This window comes from Meriones unguiculatus, chromosome 6 (genome assembly GCF_030254825.1).
Source record: "Meriones unguiculatus strain TT.TT164.6M chromosome 6, Bangor_MerUng_6.1, whole genome shotgun sequence".
In the NCBI taxonomy this organism is placed as follows: Eukaryota; Metazoa; Chordata; class Mammalia; order Rodentia; family Muridae; genus Meriones; species Meriones unguiculatus.
In genome coordinates, this window is record NC_083354.1 from 25,425,663 (window position 1) to 25,443,679 (window position 18,017).

General features: G+C 43.2%; 1 protein-coding gene across 1 annotated transcript in view; it reads left to right on the top strand.

Annotated features, from left to right (window-relative positions):
- Positions 1-5,957: 5,957 nt before the first annotated feature.
- Positions 5,958-18,017, top strand: part of Pias1 (protein inhibitor of activated STAT 1) — a 109,437-nt gene continuing 97,377 nt past the window's right edge. The window contains exon 1 of the mRNA XM_021640470.2: positions 5,958-6,032. Within this exon, the coding sequence (XP_021496145.1) occupies positions 6,009-6,032 (24 nt within the window). The 5' untranslated portion in view covers positions 5,958-6,008. The remainder of the gene's footprint in view (positions 6,033-18,017) is intronic.

The following is an 18,017-nucleotide window of genomic DNA, read 5'->3' on the forward strand; positions in this document are numbered from 1 at the left end:
ACCTTAATCTGCCTAGAGGTGTGGGACATTGACAGTACCCTTAATTAGCTCATCATTGTGAATTTGAGTATTTTATTATTTTGTCACTTATCTTTTTTTAAATCTACTTTACTGTGAAAAGAAGTTTGCTTCTTAGTCCTATAAGTCTTTGAATTCTTTTTTTTAATTTTGCCTTTTATTCCTGCCCTCTAGGCAGTCAGTTCCCTTATCTCACTTTTTATTAAATTCAGCCAAGTCCTCAGAAACATTTTGTTACATATTCCCTGCAAGGAGGCTCTGAGAGGCCATTGTGTAGCTCAGAAGGTGAAGCCTATGCTTCAGGGAACTGTGAAGCTGTCAGGATCGTGGGGTGGTCACTAAAGGAAGCTACAGGCAGAAGAGAGTGTGTGCAGGAGAGGTGTACAGCATCCTGCAGGTGACAGGACCTCGGACGTGAGGCTGTGTGACCCCCCCCCCATGCAGCCTGTCCACTGCCGTGAGCCTCATGTGCAGCTGAATGACCTGGCCTTTGCTGGCTTTTGCTCTTCTTTAGCCTGATTGTTCTGGGATATGCCCTAGTCTCCCTTTTAGAAATAGAGGATTTATTTATTCTTTGCCATTGTGTTCTGGAGTGTATAACTTATTTTAAAAGGTTGTTATTAGCATATATTATACATGATAAGTTTCACATATGTATATATTTAGATTGTATTCACTGCCTCATACACACACATGCATTACCCTTCCTCATCCCCGTCTGACTCCTGATGATCCCCTCCTTCTTCCAAGCTAGTTATGTTTCCACTTTCATTTCTTTTAAAAAAATTATTTATTTATCTTTATTTTATGTGCATTAGTGTGAAGGTGTCAGATCCCTTGGAATGGGCATTACAGACAGTTATGAGCTGCCATGTGGGTGCTGGGAATTGAACCAGGGTCCTTTGGAAGAACAGAAAGTGCTCTTAACCACTGAGCCATCTCTCCAGCCATCTCTTTCATGTCTTTTAAAAAACATTTTTTTCCCCCAAAGGGCACAGTGGTGCACTCCTGTAATCCCAGTACTCTGGGAGGCAGAGGCAAGTGGATCTCTGTGAGTTCCAGGACACAGGTGAGTCCAGGACAGCCAAGGCTACATAGAGAAACCCTGTCTCGAACAACCAATGAAACAAAACCTTTTTTCATGGTGTATCAATGAAGTTAGTTAGGGTTCTTTAAAGAAATACTGGTGAGCTGTTACAGCAGCATGGAGAAATTGCCATGGTTACAACCTTGGCTCACAAGGCTCTGCCCCCCCCATCCTTAATGGAATGTTACTGGGCTCAGTCTTGTGTAGGTCTTCTGTAGGTAATTATAGGTGCTGAGAGGTCGAGAATGCATTCACCCCGCCCTCCTGGGAAGATGGTGTTCTGTAGCCCTCTGCCCCTTCCTTGGGCTTTTAGTTTTTCTGCCCATTCTTCCACAGTGCGCAACTTGCTTTTTTTATTTTGCAGAATATCACAGTGAGGAGATTGCTGTGCGTTTCAGGTGAGAATTTATGCTCAGATGTGATGGAGCATGCCTTTTATTCCAGCACCTGAGAGGCAGAGGCAGATGGATCTCTGAGTTACAGGTCAGAAATAAAAAAAAAAAAAATGGATAGGGCTATGTGCTGAGACCTTGGAGTGGAAGAGAGGAGAGAGAGAGAAAGCTCCAAGATTCCTTTTTGTCTGTTTCCTGACTTTGGTCCAATGCCCCTCCATGTCTCCATGTGTGACACCTGGAACACCTCTTGCTGCTATGACTTTCCCACCAGCATGAATGGACAAACTGTGACCCAAAGTAGCTTTTTTTCCTGTAATGTTCCTTTTGTCAGCTATTTTGTCATAGCATCAAGAAAAACAACCAATGTAGGGAATCTGGAAAAGGCTTGGAAAGTGATATAGAACCTTGCAAGAGACTCAGACTGGGTCCCAGAAACCAGTAAGCGGGTTGAGGCTCAGCAGAGACTCAGGCACCAGCAGGAAGGCTTCACTGATTGAGCCTGGGCCGCGCACCTCTCCCCCTGCTGTGACTTCTAGGAGGTTGTTCTCCCGCAGTTTCTTTTTTATTTACTTTTTATATTTATGTTTATTTATTTTTATTTTTTGTATGTATGTGTGCCGCAGATACATAGGTGCCTACAAAAGCCAAAAGAGGGCTACAGATCCCTGGAACTGGAGTTATAGGTCCTTGTAAGTAGGTGGACAGGCGCTGGGAGCCAAACTCCAGCTGGGAGAGTAACAAGCACTCTTGAGCATGAGCCTCTTCTCCAACAACACCTGCTGTTGCTGCTTTCTCCTCTTCCCCTTCCCCCACCCTCTCCCCTCTCCACCCCTCCCCCTCCCCCTTTATAGTTGTGTTTTTTTTCATATACTGTTCTAAAAAAAAATCTTAAGAGAGCTGGCTCAGTAGTTAAGAACATTTACTGTGCTACCAGAGTACCTGGGTTTCAGTCCTAGCAACCACATGGTGGCTTACAACTATTTGTAAGTCTGGGACATCTAATGCTCTCTTCTGGTACCCATAGGCATTGAATATGTACATGGTAGACGTAGGCCAAACATCCATACACATACAATAAGTACTTTTTTTTTTTTTTTTTTGAAACAGGATTTCTCTGTGTAGTCCTGGCTGTTCTGGAATTGCTTTGTAGACCAGGCTGGCTTACATACACCATTAATACAAGAGTTTTGTGCTTGAATATTGCAAACAGGATTTAATAAAGTCAACTATAGGTCAAGAGGAGGAGCAAGCAACCAGTTTACAGGAAGTAAACATAGGATTATTAAGAAAAAACAGAAAAAGAGGAAATCAGGAGGACGGATAGAGAGACAAACAGGAGGCAAAAAAGAGAGAGACATTCAGTTTAAAGGATATTTTTTTGAAATGGCATTTGAAAAGGATTTCCTTCTAGAAACACTGGCTGAGGAGGAAGGTCAGCTTGGTGTTTTCTCTGTCTCTGAGCTATCAGGCTTTCACCACAGCATCGGGCTCCTGAGTCTTTATTGGTAAAACTGAATAATTGAGATTTTGCTAGAAAATGATACTGTGCTATTGTACACCAGAAGTATGTGATCTGCTGTTTGATTTTGATTTTATAAGGGATTACAGTTAAGAGACTGCATGAGTTTTAGAAGAGACTTTGGACTTTTATACATTGTTGAGACTGTGGCAGATTATGAAGACTTTTGAAATTGGATTAGTTGCATTTCTCATTGTGTTGTAGCTAAAAGACTGTGGGGTTTAGGGAGTGGACTGCGGTGGTTTGAATAGAAATGGCACCCATACACTCATATGTTTGAAGCTTGGCCCACAGGGAGTGGCACTATTTTTGTTGTTTGTTTGTTTTGGTTTTTCGAGAAGACAGAGTTTCTCTGTGTAGCCTTGGCTGTCTGGACTCATTTTGTAGACCGGGCTGACCTCAAACTCACAGAGATCTGCCTGTCTCTGCCTCCCTGAGTGGTGGGATTATAGGCATGTGCCATATCGCTGGTGAGTGGCACTATTTTTAAAAGAGTTGGGAAAAAAAAATCTTTGTGGATCCCTTCCAGCTCTTGAAGGAGCTCAGCCTGAGTCACCTGATTAACATGCTCCGGTGTACAAGGGAAGTACTCATTAGGAATAACAAAAGACATACCTATAAGGAAATTCCTGGGAGTTTTAGGAGTTTTGTGCCTGAAAGTAGGTGCAAAGGCCAAATTTGTTTTAAATATTTATTTTTGAGGCAAGGCCTCTTGTAGGGCAAACTGACCCCAAACTTGTGTGGCACAGGCTGCCTTTGAACTCCTGATCTTCCATTTCCCAGGTACTGGGATTTTCAGTTCTGGGCCACCTCACCTGGCTATTTATTTATTTATTTATAGACAGATTTTGTTTTGTTTTGTTTTGTTTTGTTTTATTTTTGAGACAGGGTTTCTCTGGGTAGCCTTTGCTGTCATGGATTTGCATTGCAGACCAGGCTGCCCTTGAACTCACAATTATCCATCTGCCTCTGCCTCCCTGAGTGATGGGATTAAAGGCAGGTGCTACCATCTCAGCTCAGATTTTTGCAATATAACTCAATTTGGCCTAGAATTTACTATGTAGCCCAGGCTGGCCTTGAACTCTGGGAACGACTCTTGCCTCAGTCTTCCCATCTCCCAAATGTTGGGATTGAATCTTTGCATTGCACATTCAGCTGTTAGTGAGTGTGGTCTGAGTTCTGGGATTACAGGCCTTCATTATCATGGCCAGCTCCAAATATATACCAAAGTCAGAATTAAATGATAGCTCTGGATGGTTGACTAAAAGTCACAGACTGAGTCCTAGATTCTCCAATTTTCTTTCCTTCCCTCCTTATTTCTTTGGAGACAGGGTCTTTTTTCTGAAGCCTTGGCTGTCCTAGATCTAGCTCTATAGACCAAGCTGGCCAGGAACTCATAGAGATCCACCTTGCCTCTACCTCCTGAGTTCTGGGATTAAAGGTGTGTGCCACATTCTCCAGTATTAAGATTAAGCCAAAATTGGGCAAGATGGTGCATGCCTTTAACCCCTCTGAGAGGCAGAGGCAAGAGATCTCTGAGTTTAAGGTTAGCCTGGTCTATATAGCAAATTTCAGGGCTGCATAGTGAGACCCAGAAGAGAAATAGTGGAGGGAGAGGAAGGGGGGAGAGTGAGGGAGACAGATTGAGAGAGAGAGACCCGCCCAGCGAAGAAACAGGAGTGGAATGATGGAATGTGTGGACAGTGACAGCGATGTGGAGGAAAATTCCTGGAGAAATGTTTCAAGAAAAGCAAGCACATCAACTGTTAGTTCCGTCTAGCCAACTTAGATAAGACCTGGGGAACTGACAGTGAGCTTTAGGAAGAGGTAGATGAACAGTCATCTTGGTGAGTGGTCAAGATAATGGCAGTCTAAGCTTCATCAGGCTGAGAGACTGGCGCCACTGAGGGAATGGGAATAGTATTACCGAAAAATGAACCCTTGTTTGAGAAGTCATTCAGTGAGGGAGAGAATTAGAGGAGGACAATTTTGGATTCAAAGGAAGTTTAAAATTAAGTAAGAGGAATTTTGGTGTATTTATATGTCGAAAAGGTGTGGTGGGAAACTAAGAATACTGAAGTAAAAACTTTGGGAATGTGGGAGTGAAAATAACCCAAATATCAAGAGGATTTTGATAGTAAGAAGTTGATCAGTAAGAAAAGGCTGGGCTTTTGCAGGAAGCAGAGGAGGCTTTTAGAAGAGAGTAGGTATGAAAAAAAAAATCTTTCTTCAAGTCTAAATATTAAGGTAGTTGGAGAAAACCCTCTTGGGATTAAGCATTTTTCTCTTAGTGAGCCCTTTGGTCCAATGCTGTTCATCACCGTTAGTAATTATGTCCTTATTAGTCCACAGATCTATCTGTTCCCCTTTAGCGACAGAAGGAGATCTTGTCTAATTTTTGACCGCACAGGGTGAGTCGATGAGAATGGACGTCAGCAGAATTTGTCTTGGGCCTCGCCCTTTTCCCACCTCTGAGCTTTTATTTCGGAAAAGATACCGTGGGAACATTTTCTAGCTGATCCTGAGGATCTGCGTCAACAAACCCAGAAACGTTTCCTCAAATGCCCTTTCAACGAAAAAGGCTGATGGTGGCCCACCCGCAGCCGCTTAGGGGGCAGGTGCAGAACGCATCTTGCGGATGGGGGGCGTTGTGGCTCTGACAACAGTGGCTCAGGGACGGCCGAAGGGCCACCCCTCGCCAGCTGCGGCCTCTCGCCCGGGCGCTCCTGGCCGGGCTGAGCGTGGGGGCGGGGAGGCCGAGGGGGCAGTAACTGTCAAACTCCCGCTTGGCGCCATTATTTAAATAGTACGTGCGGGTTTCGCAGCTGTGCGTGCCCGGGGCGGGGCGGCGAGCTCCGGGAGTGGGGCGGAGGCCGGGGGCGGGGCGAGAAGGACTAGGGGCGGGGCGGGGCGGAGTCAAGTCGGCTAGAGGGGAGGGTCCAGCGCGGTCCCCGGCGAGCTTCACTGCGCTTGCGCTGACAGACGCAAGATGGCGGACAGTGCGGAACTAAAGGTAAAGCGCAGCTCGAATTCACTTCTAATATTCGGCCGCGGAGACGGCGCCGCTGGTGCTGGGGGGGATGGGTCGGACCCTGGGGGGGACGCTCGGGCCGGGCTCCACCCGGGTCTGGAGTTACAGGCGGGAGAGGCGCTGCGGGCCTCAGTGGAGGGGGCCTGGCTGCGGCGGGCCGTGGGCCCCGGGTGGCTCGGGGGCGCTGACGGGTCGTCCCCGGCGTGTTATTGTTGTGGGCGCCGCTGGCGGGGGTGGCGGGGCGAAGAGAGAGTGAGTCGGGACGTGGCGGCGGCGGCGGCCCCCGGGCCCGGCTGCCTCACCTTGCAGTCCGCCTCCCCGCCCCCCCGCCGCGGGCTGCCGGGGGCCGGGCGGGGGTAGGGTGCGCTGGGAAGGGGGGGATCGGGAAAACTGCCCCGCCGCCGCTTCCTCTTCCTCTTTCGCAGTCCCGGGCTCCTGTCAGCGCTGCGCTCGGACCCCCGGGAACTTGGCTCCAGCCGCCCCGCCCCTCCGCGGCGCCCAGGCGCCCCCGCCCGCCTGCCGCCGCTGCCCGCCTGTCAGTGGGTGCCCGGCCGGTGGGGATGCGCGATCGTGGGGCAATCGGCCGGGGGACGCGGGGGAGAAGCTCTCGGAAAGTTTAGCGAGCCCGGAGCCGGCGTTGGGGGTTCGGCTGAGGGGTTGCAGGGGGAGTCTGCCCGGCGGGACGTTAGTGTTTCTCTCTTGATTCCGGGCCACCGGAGTGGGTGGGGGAGCAACCCGCTGGAACAGTGTGCATTTGGGAGCGGTGGCAGGGATGCGGCCACCTCTCTCCACTCTCTTACTGTCGCTGGAGTGGCGGGTGAGAGCAGCCTTGGGGGTCTCCGCACACACCATGATGGCGATGCTATAGCTGATGGAGGTGAATGGTTCGTGTTTATATCCCCCCGTTGCCTTTTGTTTGTTAGGGACATCTTGCTGGCCATGTTGATTTAAACGAAATTCTCCCACCCCCTCATCCTACTCCAACCTCCAATAAATAGAACGTTCCATCGTTCCTCTCAACTGTACCAATTACTCATGCCTCGCGAAATTAGATGAAAGGGTGCCCCCTTTCCCCCGCTTTTTCTCCCACCCCAATCTTTACCGATGATGGCTTCTTTACCCAAGCAGATATACCACTACACAAGCAGTTGGGGGAGGGCTGGTGGAACCCTTATGATTGGATTGTGACAAATGGGGCTCTGCTTGAATAATTTTGGTTTAGTAGCAGGCAGTTCTTAACTAACGCATGTTATTTAGAGGCTCTGAACACGGCATTCCCTCCTCTGGCTTCCTGTGTGCGAACCAAACAGCTGCTTCTAGCTCAACAGAGAACTAACATCTTTGTCAGTGAAGATTGGGCTATGCAAGTGTAGATCTTCTGGGAGATTTAGAAATTCTTTTTATAATCAATACAATAATTAATTTTTTCTCCATTATGATGAAATAACTTCTAGAACAAACAGACCACTACATTTGTTTTTGGGCACTCTTCTTTCTTTCTTTTCTTTTGGTGGAAAAGCCTTTTTTTGTGGAAGATTCTTTTTTCCTAGTAACTTTCGAGTGCTAACATCCCAGGATTTTTGTGCAAGATTTGTGTATTTGTTATTTTAAGTTTACTTCTAATTACTAACTTGTTTAAGACAGGAAATGTTGAATGGATACCCCTTCTCTCCTTTTTTAGGATAGGGGTTCACACTATGTAGCTTAGGTTGGCCTGGAACTTACTGTGTAAACAGACCATGTGTAGGCTTTGAACTCAGGGTTCCTCCAGCCGCTGCCTTCCTAGTTCTGTAATTAAAGGCATCTACTACCATACCCAATTTAGATAATCTCTCTCTCTGGTTTTTTTTTTTTTTTTTTTCAAGACAGGGTTTCTCTGTGTAGCCTTATCTGTCCTGGACTCACTTTGTAGACCAGGTTGGCCTAGAACTCAGAGATCAGCCTGCCTCTGCCTTCCCAAGTGCTGGGAATCACAGGAGTGCACCACTGTACCTGTTGGATAGTTTCTTTTATCCCAGTTTCAGACTATTGACTTCACTGAGAAAGCCTCAGAATTTTGAAATTTTGGAGCTAATCCACTTGCAATTAAAAATAAATGAACAAAAAACCAGAACTCAAATATGTGTGTTTTGGATAATCATTTTCCCAACAATCAGTATGGTTTTTTTGTTTGTTTTTGTTTGTTTGTTTGTTTTGTAGCCCTGGTTATCCTGGAACTCACTCTGTAGACCAGGCTGGCTTCCAATTTAGAAATCCACCTGCTTCTGCTTCTGGTGCTGGGATTAAAAACATGTGCCACCGACAGCCCCCTTGGGTGTATTGCGGTCATCTTTGCCTCCTAATATTTATTTTGTTACGAGCCGTTTGAAAATTAGCCAGCAGGTCTTTTATGCATGGGTCGTTGATTAAGGCGAAAAAGCTTGTGAGAAAAGTACAGGCCTGCTGAGGGATGACCTTTGTTCTTTCTGTTTTGAGAAAGCGGGGTCAGATAGAGTCTTTACTCCAGCATTTGGGAGGCAGAGCATCTTGTTAGGTAAAGTTACTCAGAAAGAGCCAGTATCGTACAAACAATGGACACTTAATGGAAATGGTATTTCTTAAAAACTTGTCTCCATTTTTCATCCTCTCTAAAACCTACTTGAGATTATCCAGAGAGCTTGTTTTCCACTCTTATGTGTTTCTGTTGTATAATTTTTCAATTTATAATAACTGTTTTGACACATGGGTTTGTTGCTGTGTGTGCCTGAGACTTGTAGGAGCTGTGATAGATTACTTAGCTGGTGATAGCTGTGTTAAAAGTTTTACTAGTACTTCATTGAGGGTAGATTTACTGTTCTTTTTTTGCAGAGTAGGGGAAATGATAACAGGAACCCCTACCAGACTTACTTAAGAATGCATGTGTATTTTTTTTGTGCAGTGAAGTTTGCAAGCTACTTCTTTCCGAAATATTTTCCAGTGTGTGTGTGTGTGTGTGTGTGTGTGTGTGTGTGTGTCAGAGAGAGAGAGAGAGATTGATCGATCTTTGGTGGTAAATGCCATATAGCCTAATAAAATGAGAAAAAATCCAAATAATACTTGGGGGGGGAACCCTATATTTTTTTTAAGTTTCAAATGAAAATACAGATCTCTAATGGGAATGCTGAACAAATTATAGCCCAGAAATCCACCTGAAAAATTATACTAATTTTTTTCCTTATCCCAATTCACAGCCCACATTTGACTGTGCTGCCAATTGTATTCATAATTATTTTCCTAATGGCCCTTTTAGTGAATCCTTTTAAATCTGTAGTGATTCTGCAAAGATCAGATGGGAAAAACAGATCCATATCCCCTGTAGGGATAGTGCAAGCTTGAAGATAGTGCCAGTACAAACTAGATTGTGAGTCATACATATCAAAATGAGTTCTCTGTGCACTTTTGCTTATGAAAAGCTTAATTTTTCATTAGGGGAATACCCACAAGTTACTTCTGGGAGGCGTGAAGGCTGAAGACACTTCAGAGTGGGAGAGTGTGCAGCCCCATTGATCTTGGTAGTGGTAACCTGACAGTTTCATTGGAGCTCCTCTGATTTGTTTGTTTTTTTAGACAGTCTCTGTGTAGCTCCAGCTGGCTTGGAACTTGCAGTGTAGACCAGGCTGACCTCCAACTCACAGAGATCCACCTGTCTCTGCCTCTGGAGTGCTCAAAATTAAAGTCGTGAGCCACCATGCCTTTAATTAATATTCTTTTAGAGATAGCTCTCTTGCTTTTAATCCTGGCAATTTAGGAGGTTGGGATATGAGGAATGTGAGTTCTAGCCTCGCCTGGGCTATATAAGACTCTCTAGAAAATAAGCCAGGTTAAAACAAAAGGAAAAAAAAAGCCTCAGACAACAACAAAACACCCTTAAAACAATGTTTCTTAACCTTATTAATACTTTAGTACTATTCGTTTATGTTTTGGTGATTCCAACCGTAGAATTATTTTGTTGCTACTTCATAATTATAATTTTGCTACTATTATGGATTGTAAATATCTGATAAGCAGGATGTCTACAAAGCTACTCCTGTGGTCTTCCACCAGGAAAGGTGTTGTGGCCCATAGGTTGAGAACATATGCCCTAAAACAAGAAATACAAACAGTAATAACAAACAAAAATAAACATTTCCCTTTTAGAGACAGAGACTCACTTTGTAGTTCTTGATGGCCTGAGGTTGACAACCTTCTTGCCTCAGTTTCCAGAATGCTGGGATCTCAGTACCACACTCACCTCCAAAGTGATTATTTTTTCTTAACAAATTTTTTTTTGCATTAAATCTCACAATAAGTTATATTGCTTGTGTGTGTGTATGTGTGTGTGTGTGTGTGTGTTTTAACTTATAGTAGGAACAGTGGGAGGGAAGGATTCATCACTTTCAGGGAGTAAATAATGGGATCCAATGAGAAAGGAAGCCATACTTTTAAAAGTATCTGCTGTGTAAGCATATCAGTAAATTTTGTTGTCATATCTGTCTCTTTATTTTCAACAAATAACCACTTAGTTTTGATCTCTGCGGTGTAATTTGTCTGCTTTTATTTCACACAGAGGCAAGTAAATCTGACATTTTATTCATGGATTTTATTTTAATCTCTCTGACTTGCTTTTGTGAAGTGCTGCATTTAGATGGCTTTTGTTTTATGTCACTTCTTGGGAACAGTATTTTAAAACAATTTGAAAAACACTTTAGTTTTTAAGTATTTCATGTAATTGTTTTGAAATATTACCGCCTTTTCCTTGGTGGTTTTCTCCGGGTGACTGCATTGTCTTTCTCTTCAAGGATTGTCTTGAAATCCCTTTTGATTGCAGTAGGTGATTAACCTTCGGTTTCTCCTGGTGAACTCCATCAACATGCTATTCCAGGGTTCATGCTGAGGCTTTTGATTTCAGTGTAATTTGCACCCTTTCAGGATGGTAACTAGGGATAAGAAAATAAAGTGGGTTGTAGTTGTAGTGGGATCTAGAAAGAAGTATCTGTCTCAGAAAGTGGGATTTTATGAGATGTAGCCTACTAAAAATAAAAACTAAACAAGATCTTGGTTCACTACTTCATAGAATTGATAGTACTGTTCTCTTAAGTGTTGAGCTGTTGCTAAGCATTAATTTTTTGAGATAGTGGTCTCATGTTGCCCCAGCTGGCCTTAAATTCATTGTGTAGCTGAGGATGACCTTGAACTCCTGATGTTGTGTCTATCTCCCAAGTGTTGGGATGAGAGGCATAAGCCACTGTGCTCTACTATCTTCTATTGCTGTTTGAAGAATACTGATATCTTAGTTTTGTAGTGCTGTTCAATTTATAATGTATCACATATCATTTGCTCTTTGCAAATAGAGGAATAAAAGAGGCAGGGAAGCCTAGAAAAGGCAAATTTTCCCAACTGTAGTGGCAAGAACTTGGATCTGAGTCTTTGGTTTCGAAGCTCTTCTCTGTAGGCCACCCTAAAGATGCCAGGGCAGCCCTGGAACTGTTTAAGATACCTAGCTCATGAAGGTTGCTAGGGCATTCCCTTTTGCTCTATGCCAGGGTGTTTTGAGGGGACACTCGCTGTGGTTTTCGTAAGCTAACAAATCTGGGCCCAGGGGTCCTGCAGAGACCGATGATCCAACCAGGGACCATGCATGGAGAGGGCCTAGACCCTCTGCTCAGAGGAAGCCCATAGGCAGCCCAGTCTCAATATGTGTTCCATAGTTAAGGGAGCAGGGGCTGTCTCTGACATGGACTCAGTGGCTGGCTCTTTGATCACTTCCCCATGTTGGGGCCGCCTTGCCAGACCATAGAGAAAGACAGTGCAGCCAGTCCTCATGAGGCTAGGGTCAGATAGTAGGGGAGGAGGACCTGTCCTATCATTGGACTAAGAGGGCTTATAGGGAGAGAAGGGGGGGGTTGGGAGGAGATAAGGGAGGGGGCTACAGCCTGGATACAAAGTTAATAAATTATAATTAATAAATAAAAAGAAAAAAACTATGCTATAAAAAAATAAAAGATAAGATTTTACTATATATCCTTGGCTGGTTGGGTGGTCTATATCTTACTATGTAGACCACATTGGCCTTGAACTCACAAAATGCTGCCTGCCTTTCATTCCAGAATGCTGGGATTAAAGATGAGTGTCACTATGCTCAGTTTTGCAAATCGTTTTTTAAAAACACTTGGAGTTTGTTAGTTGGGGTCATACAAATTAACATCATTCATTCGTTTGTTCATTCATTCTTTCTTTTATTTATTGAGACAGGGTTTCTCTGTGTAACCCCGGCTATCCTGGAACTCACTGTGTAGACCAGGCTGACCTCAAACTCACAGAGATCCACTTGCCTCTGCCTCCTCAGTGCTGGGATTAAAGGTGTGCACCACCACCCCAGCTAATTTTCTTTTTAGGCTTTATTTTTATTTTACGCTTTTGAGTGTTGCCTAAATGTATGCATTACATTCATGCAGTATCCACAGAAGCCAGAAGAGGGTGTTGAATCCCCTGGAATTGAAGTTACAGATGATTGTAAGCCATACTGCCTTGTGTGTGCTGGGGATCCAATCCTGGTTTCTGACAGCCAGCTCTTAGGCACTGAGCCATTTCTCCAAGGCCCACTTTTCTGTTTTTGTTTTGTTGTTTTGTTTTTAGACAGTCTCACTTGTACTAACACTCACTTCTAACTAAGCATAATAATTTTTGCAATTACTATTTTGCTTGGGAAGATATTTTTATAAATACTAAAAAGAAGACGGGAAAAATGGCACTTGTAATTCCAGCTCTCAGAAATACAATGGTTAACATCTGGACATCTGTCTGTTGAGACCTTTAGTGACTGTAGGTATATGTATATTATCACAATACTTAAAAACTGAATTCATTCATTCATTTTATTTATTTTTGAGGCAGGGTCTCTCTGTTATGTAGGTTTGGCTGTCCTGGAACTTTTTGTGTAGAACAGGTGGGCTTCAAACTCCAGAGACCCACCTGCATCTTCCTGCCCACTGCTGGGATTAAAGTTGAACAGCATCACACCCAACATGCGTACATATATACATACTGTACATCCGTACATACTACACACACACATATTAATAAGTTCACATATAGTCCAGGTTGTGTTTAAATTTCCTGTGTAGTGTAGGATGACCTTGAATTTCTGATTCTCTCCTCCACCTCCCCGAGTTGGGGTTTTAGGCATGCCTGGTGTATGTCATGCTGGGAATTGAACTTGGAGTATCATGAATGTTAAGCAAGCTGTTTATCATCTGAACTATATTAACAGCTGGACCTTTTTATTTGTAATCTGTTATTTTTGTGACAAGTCTTTCAAGTTTGTAGTTATAGATCCAGGTTACTTTGTATTTTATTCTTCTTGTAACTCAACATTATACAGTTTATCATTATTATATGGTTTGGCTGGGATTGAACCCTTCCTGTGATTTTCATGCCGTGACAGATAGCCTCGTGTAAAACTTTGCAAATGTTAATTTTAACAAGACTTTTGAGCTGTAGAGAGCAGTGCAGATGGTTTTCTGATTCGGGTGCTCCAAGTGGAGGAATTTAGCAGCTCTTAGAGTGTTTCTTGTTTTACCTTCCTATTTCTTTATGTGTCAGGTGAGATTATATTTGATAAAGCATATTTAATTGATGGTAAAGCTTATTTAATTGATTTCAAGTATGTTTGATTTTGGAAATTATATTAAACTAATCAAATACTATGGGTTTTATGCATTAGGTGCTTGTCAGTTTTAAATGGCATGTTGAAACTGTATTGAACATTAATATAGAGGAAGTGGAAAGGAGAGCAACTTCTCATTTTTTAATGTGAAATCAGTGTTGCCGTGGTTTTAAATTGGTAGGTAATGCTGTTTGGAGGAACTGGTGATGGAAAGGTTACATAGGCTGTGAAAACGTTTTTCTATTTTAAGAAGAAATCTTTTTGGGTTATGGTAATTAATAAGTGTACATGTAGAATGATTTTCCTTTTCTTATTTGAGACTCTGTCACTGTGTAGTCCATGCTAGTCTCAGACATAGGACTCTCTTTCCCAACTTCCCTCATGCTGAGACTTCAGGTGTGTGCCCACCCCTGGCAGGAGCACTGTAGAACCTGAAAAGTCGAGAGCCAGGGAAGGAACAAGTGATGAAGTTAAGCTATAGAAGGGATTGTGTTCTAAATTTGCTGAAACTTGCTCATTAGTGTTCTTTCTGAGTAGGCGTGGCAGAGTTTTCCGGTACTTAGTTTTATCCTGTAAATGTGGATGACCCGGGAGTTATGCTTTGACTTTAGATGGTTAGGTACTGACTCACAGAAGACCCCTGGGGTGGGCAGAGGGAGCGCAACTCATTGTGAGGGCAGCCACGACAGTGCATGTTGTGGCCAGCCTGAGCTTCTGTGGAGCCCTGTGCAAAGCAGCTCTGCTGAGCCTACCGAGGCTTCCCACAAGGGAAGTGCCTCTGGGTCCTCCACTTTGGGTTTCAGAGGTCTCCTGGGAAAAGGCAAACACTCAGAGCCTTTCCCTCAGACTTTGATGAAGAAACACCCCCCCCTTCTGTTTTTAAGTCAAAAACATAAAACTAGTATAAAACCTTTTGAAGAGGAACCAGTTCCAGGTACTGACAGCGCTGGTGCCGTGGCTGGAAAGCGGCACTTCCTTCCTTACCTTTCCTGCTGTCTTTGTTTCGGTTTCTCTTTTTGGTTGCCGTGTTAATTTCACACAAACAGTTCTTTCACCTTGTGACTCGTGTCTGTAAGGAGCTGGACATGGTGGTGCATGCTTTTAGCCCCAGCAGTTGGGAGGCATAGGCAGGTGGATCTCTGAGTTCAAGGCCTGCCTGGTCTACATAACAGCCAGAATTATGTAGAGAAACACTGTCTCACCTCCTCCGTCCCCCAAAAATACCCACAAAACTTTCCATTAAAAAAACGAAAATGAGGGCTGGAGGGATGGCTCAGTGGTTAAGAGCACTGTCTCCTCTTCCAGAGGTCCTGAGTTCAATTCCCAGCAACCACATGGTGGCTCACAACCATCTATACTGGAATCTGATACCCTCTTGTGGCATGCAGGTGTACATTTGGATAGAGCTCTTATCTACATAGTAAATAAATAAATCTTAAATAAAAACAAAAATGAAATAAAAAGCCTTCAGTGGCTTTGCATAGTGCAGTCAGTCTTAGCGGATCTGGTACTTAGGACTCTCCAGTTTGCCTTCGGTCCACTTTATGTGTGTTGTGCTTCCTCCTCTGTAGCACAAGTCGGTAACTGAAGAGCAGAGCTGTTCGTTTGTGTCCAGGATAATTTTTTTTAGGGATTTGCTTATTTATGTGCATGAATGTTTTGCCTGTTGGATACCTTGGAACTGGGGTAGTGGGTGGTTGTTAGGTATTGTGTAGGTGCTAAGAATTGAACCCAGGTCTTCTGCCAGAGCAACAAGTGCTCTTAATAGCCGAACCATCCTCTTCAGCCACCAGGACAATTTATGAAGGACTCTTCCTGAGATGAGTTTACACTACACTACGTAGTGCAGGCTGGCCCGGAATCTACTGCCTCAGCTGACCTGCGTGTTGGAATTATTGGTGTGACACTACTAGCTGTATTTATTCATGTGTCGGTGAATGTGGAAAGTGTTAACAGAATCATATGCAATTTAATACTATGTAGGTCTCACGTTTAAAGTGTTAAATTCATTGTGGCCATTTGTGCCTGGCTTTTTTTCTTTTCTTTCTTTTTTTTTTTTGTTTGCATTAAAAGAAATGCATCTGCATTAAGTAGTATACATCTGCAAATTTGTGGTTATATCAGTGTATTTCTAGATTAGAAATACAGATTGTTCTAACTCCAGCTTGTTAAAGGACCTCATTGATGAAATGCATGTGATTATGTATAAGTTGATCTGTACTGTACATAATAACATATAATTTACTTTTTGTTTTTTAAGATATGCTTTCTTTATGTCCTTGAACTCAGAGAGATCCACCCGCCTCAGCCTCTGGAGTGCTGGGCCTATGCCACCACATTCACAGTATACTTTCATTATTCAAAAAAAGTTTATATATGTATATAAATTGTATACACATATGTATGTTTATTTATACATAGCTATATCTTTCTGTGATATGTCTAAAAATGAGCTGCTTTTATTGTTTTAAAAGCATTGTATTATATTTTTCGAAGTTCAGCTCTTGATTTCATTGCACATGCTGGATAATCTTGTTGGGAGTGTAATGCAGTAAGAATGTTCACTTAATGTTTGAATTACTCATTGGCCTTGACTTTCTACAAAAGTAAAACAAAAAGTTTAAGTGCTTGTTTTAGTGTCTTGAGACTGGGTTTTGCTTTGTATCCAAGGCTGGCCCATGAACTAACTTGCCTCAGCTATCTTGTACTGAAATGTTGAATTTAAGTTTTCTTTTTTCTTCTCCCTAAAAAATTAAGTCACAGGTCTATTCTCAAAGATCAGAAAAGTTTCAGAGTAAATATGAAGTTTTTCTTTTTTAAATTTCAAAGTATCTCTCAAAGGTTATTTATTTTTCCTGTTTTTAAGGTGTTTTATTTGATTTAGAGTATCTTTTTATACATATATTTGACATCTGTATTTCAAATATATTTGCACATATTTATGTTAAGGTAAATGCTTTTTTAGTATTTTAAAATCGTGTGGCTAGCATGGTGGCACCTTTGATCACCAGCACTCAGGTGGCCTGGGCAGCTGGTTTTGATGCCAGTCTGGTTTACATATGCACTCATATGTACAAAGTAGTGACCCTGTTTCAGAAATAGATAGATAGATACATACACAAACAAACAAATAAATAAATAAGAAAGACAAGGTCATTGTTGTGGGTTCCAGGCTTCTGCAAATTACCCAAGAAAGGGAATGAGGAGGAATTGTCAAGCTCCTTGAAACTTGACAAAGGGCACAGTGTGAGTGGCCTGAGGGAAAATGTTTCCTTTGCTCTTGGTTTCAGAGGTTTCAGTCCATGATTACTCCATTGCTGTAGGCCTTTGGTGGAGCGGAACATCATGGTAGCAGGAGCTGGTGGGAAGAACAGCATTGCTTGCTTTCAGGCCACCAGGAAGCAGAGAGAGAGGAGGGACCAGGGGCACGAGACCCTACAGAAGACGCCCGAGTGATTAGCTTCCTCCACCAGAGCCCCATTGTCAAGGTTTCCACCAGTTTCTAACCCGGTGCTGCCTGCTGGGAACAAGCCTAAGAAGCAGGAGCCTGTGGGAGCTCTAAGCAACCAGAACATGCTCCTGGCCTAGAGCTTGGCTTGTAGTGTGGCAGCTAGTATCTGTTTGTTATTTACAGGCTCTTACGGTCTTCCAGTCATTCATGCAGTTGAATGTGTGAGGCACCAGACTGTTGGCTTTAGTGTGCATATGATTACTTAAACAGACAGTACTTGTGTTTTATGATTATAAAAGCAATGCATCAACCATTACCGTCTCAGAGTTTGACAGACTCATGGTGTTTCTCTGGGTATCTCTAAGTCAAAACCATTTTTCCAGTCCTAGTAGGGCATTGTTTGATATGCTGACAATTATGACATTAGTGGGGAATAAAGCTATTGTGACTTAGCATGGCCAGCGCTATGCTGTGACTGAGTTATGAGAGTGATGTATTCCCATCAACAGCCTTTTGGAATTGAAAAAAATGTTCAGAAAATAAAAATAACTGGATACCTTATGTGGCTGGGTAGTAGAGTGCTTGCCTACTTTGCCTGGGGTCCTGAATTGATTCTCAACACACACACACACACACACACACACACTGAATTGATTCTCAACACACACACACACACACACACACGCAATATTGTGAGCATGCAAGTGCACACATGTAGTTGGGGAAAGCAAGGCGACTGACTGACTACATTTAATGCCCTTGATGAAGGAATAAAAGTTAGTGATTTGTCATTGATTCTGTGTTTGCTTACCTCCTAGAGCATGCTGTTTGAAGTGCTTTTCCTGATAACAGG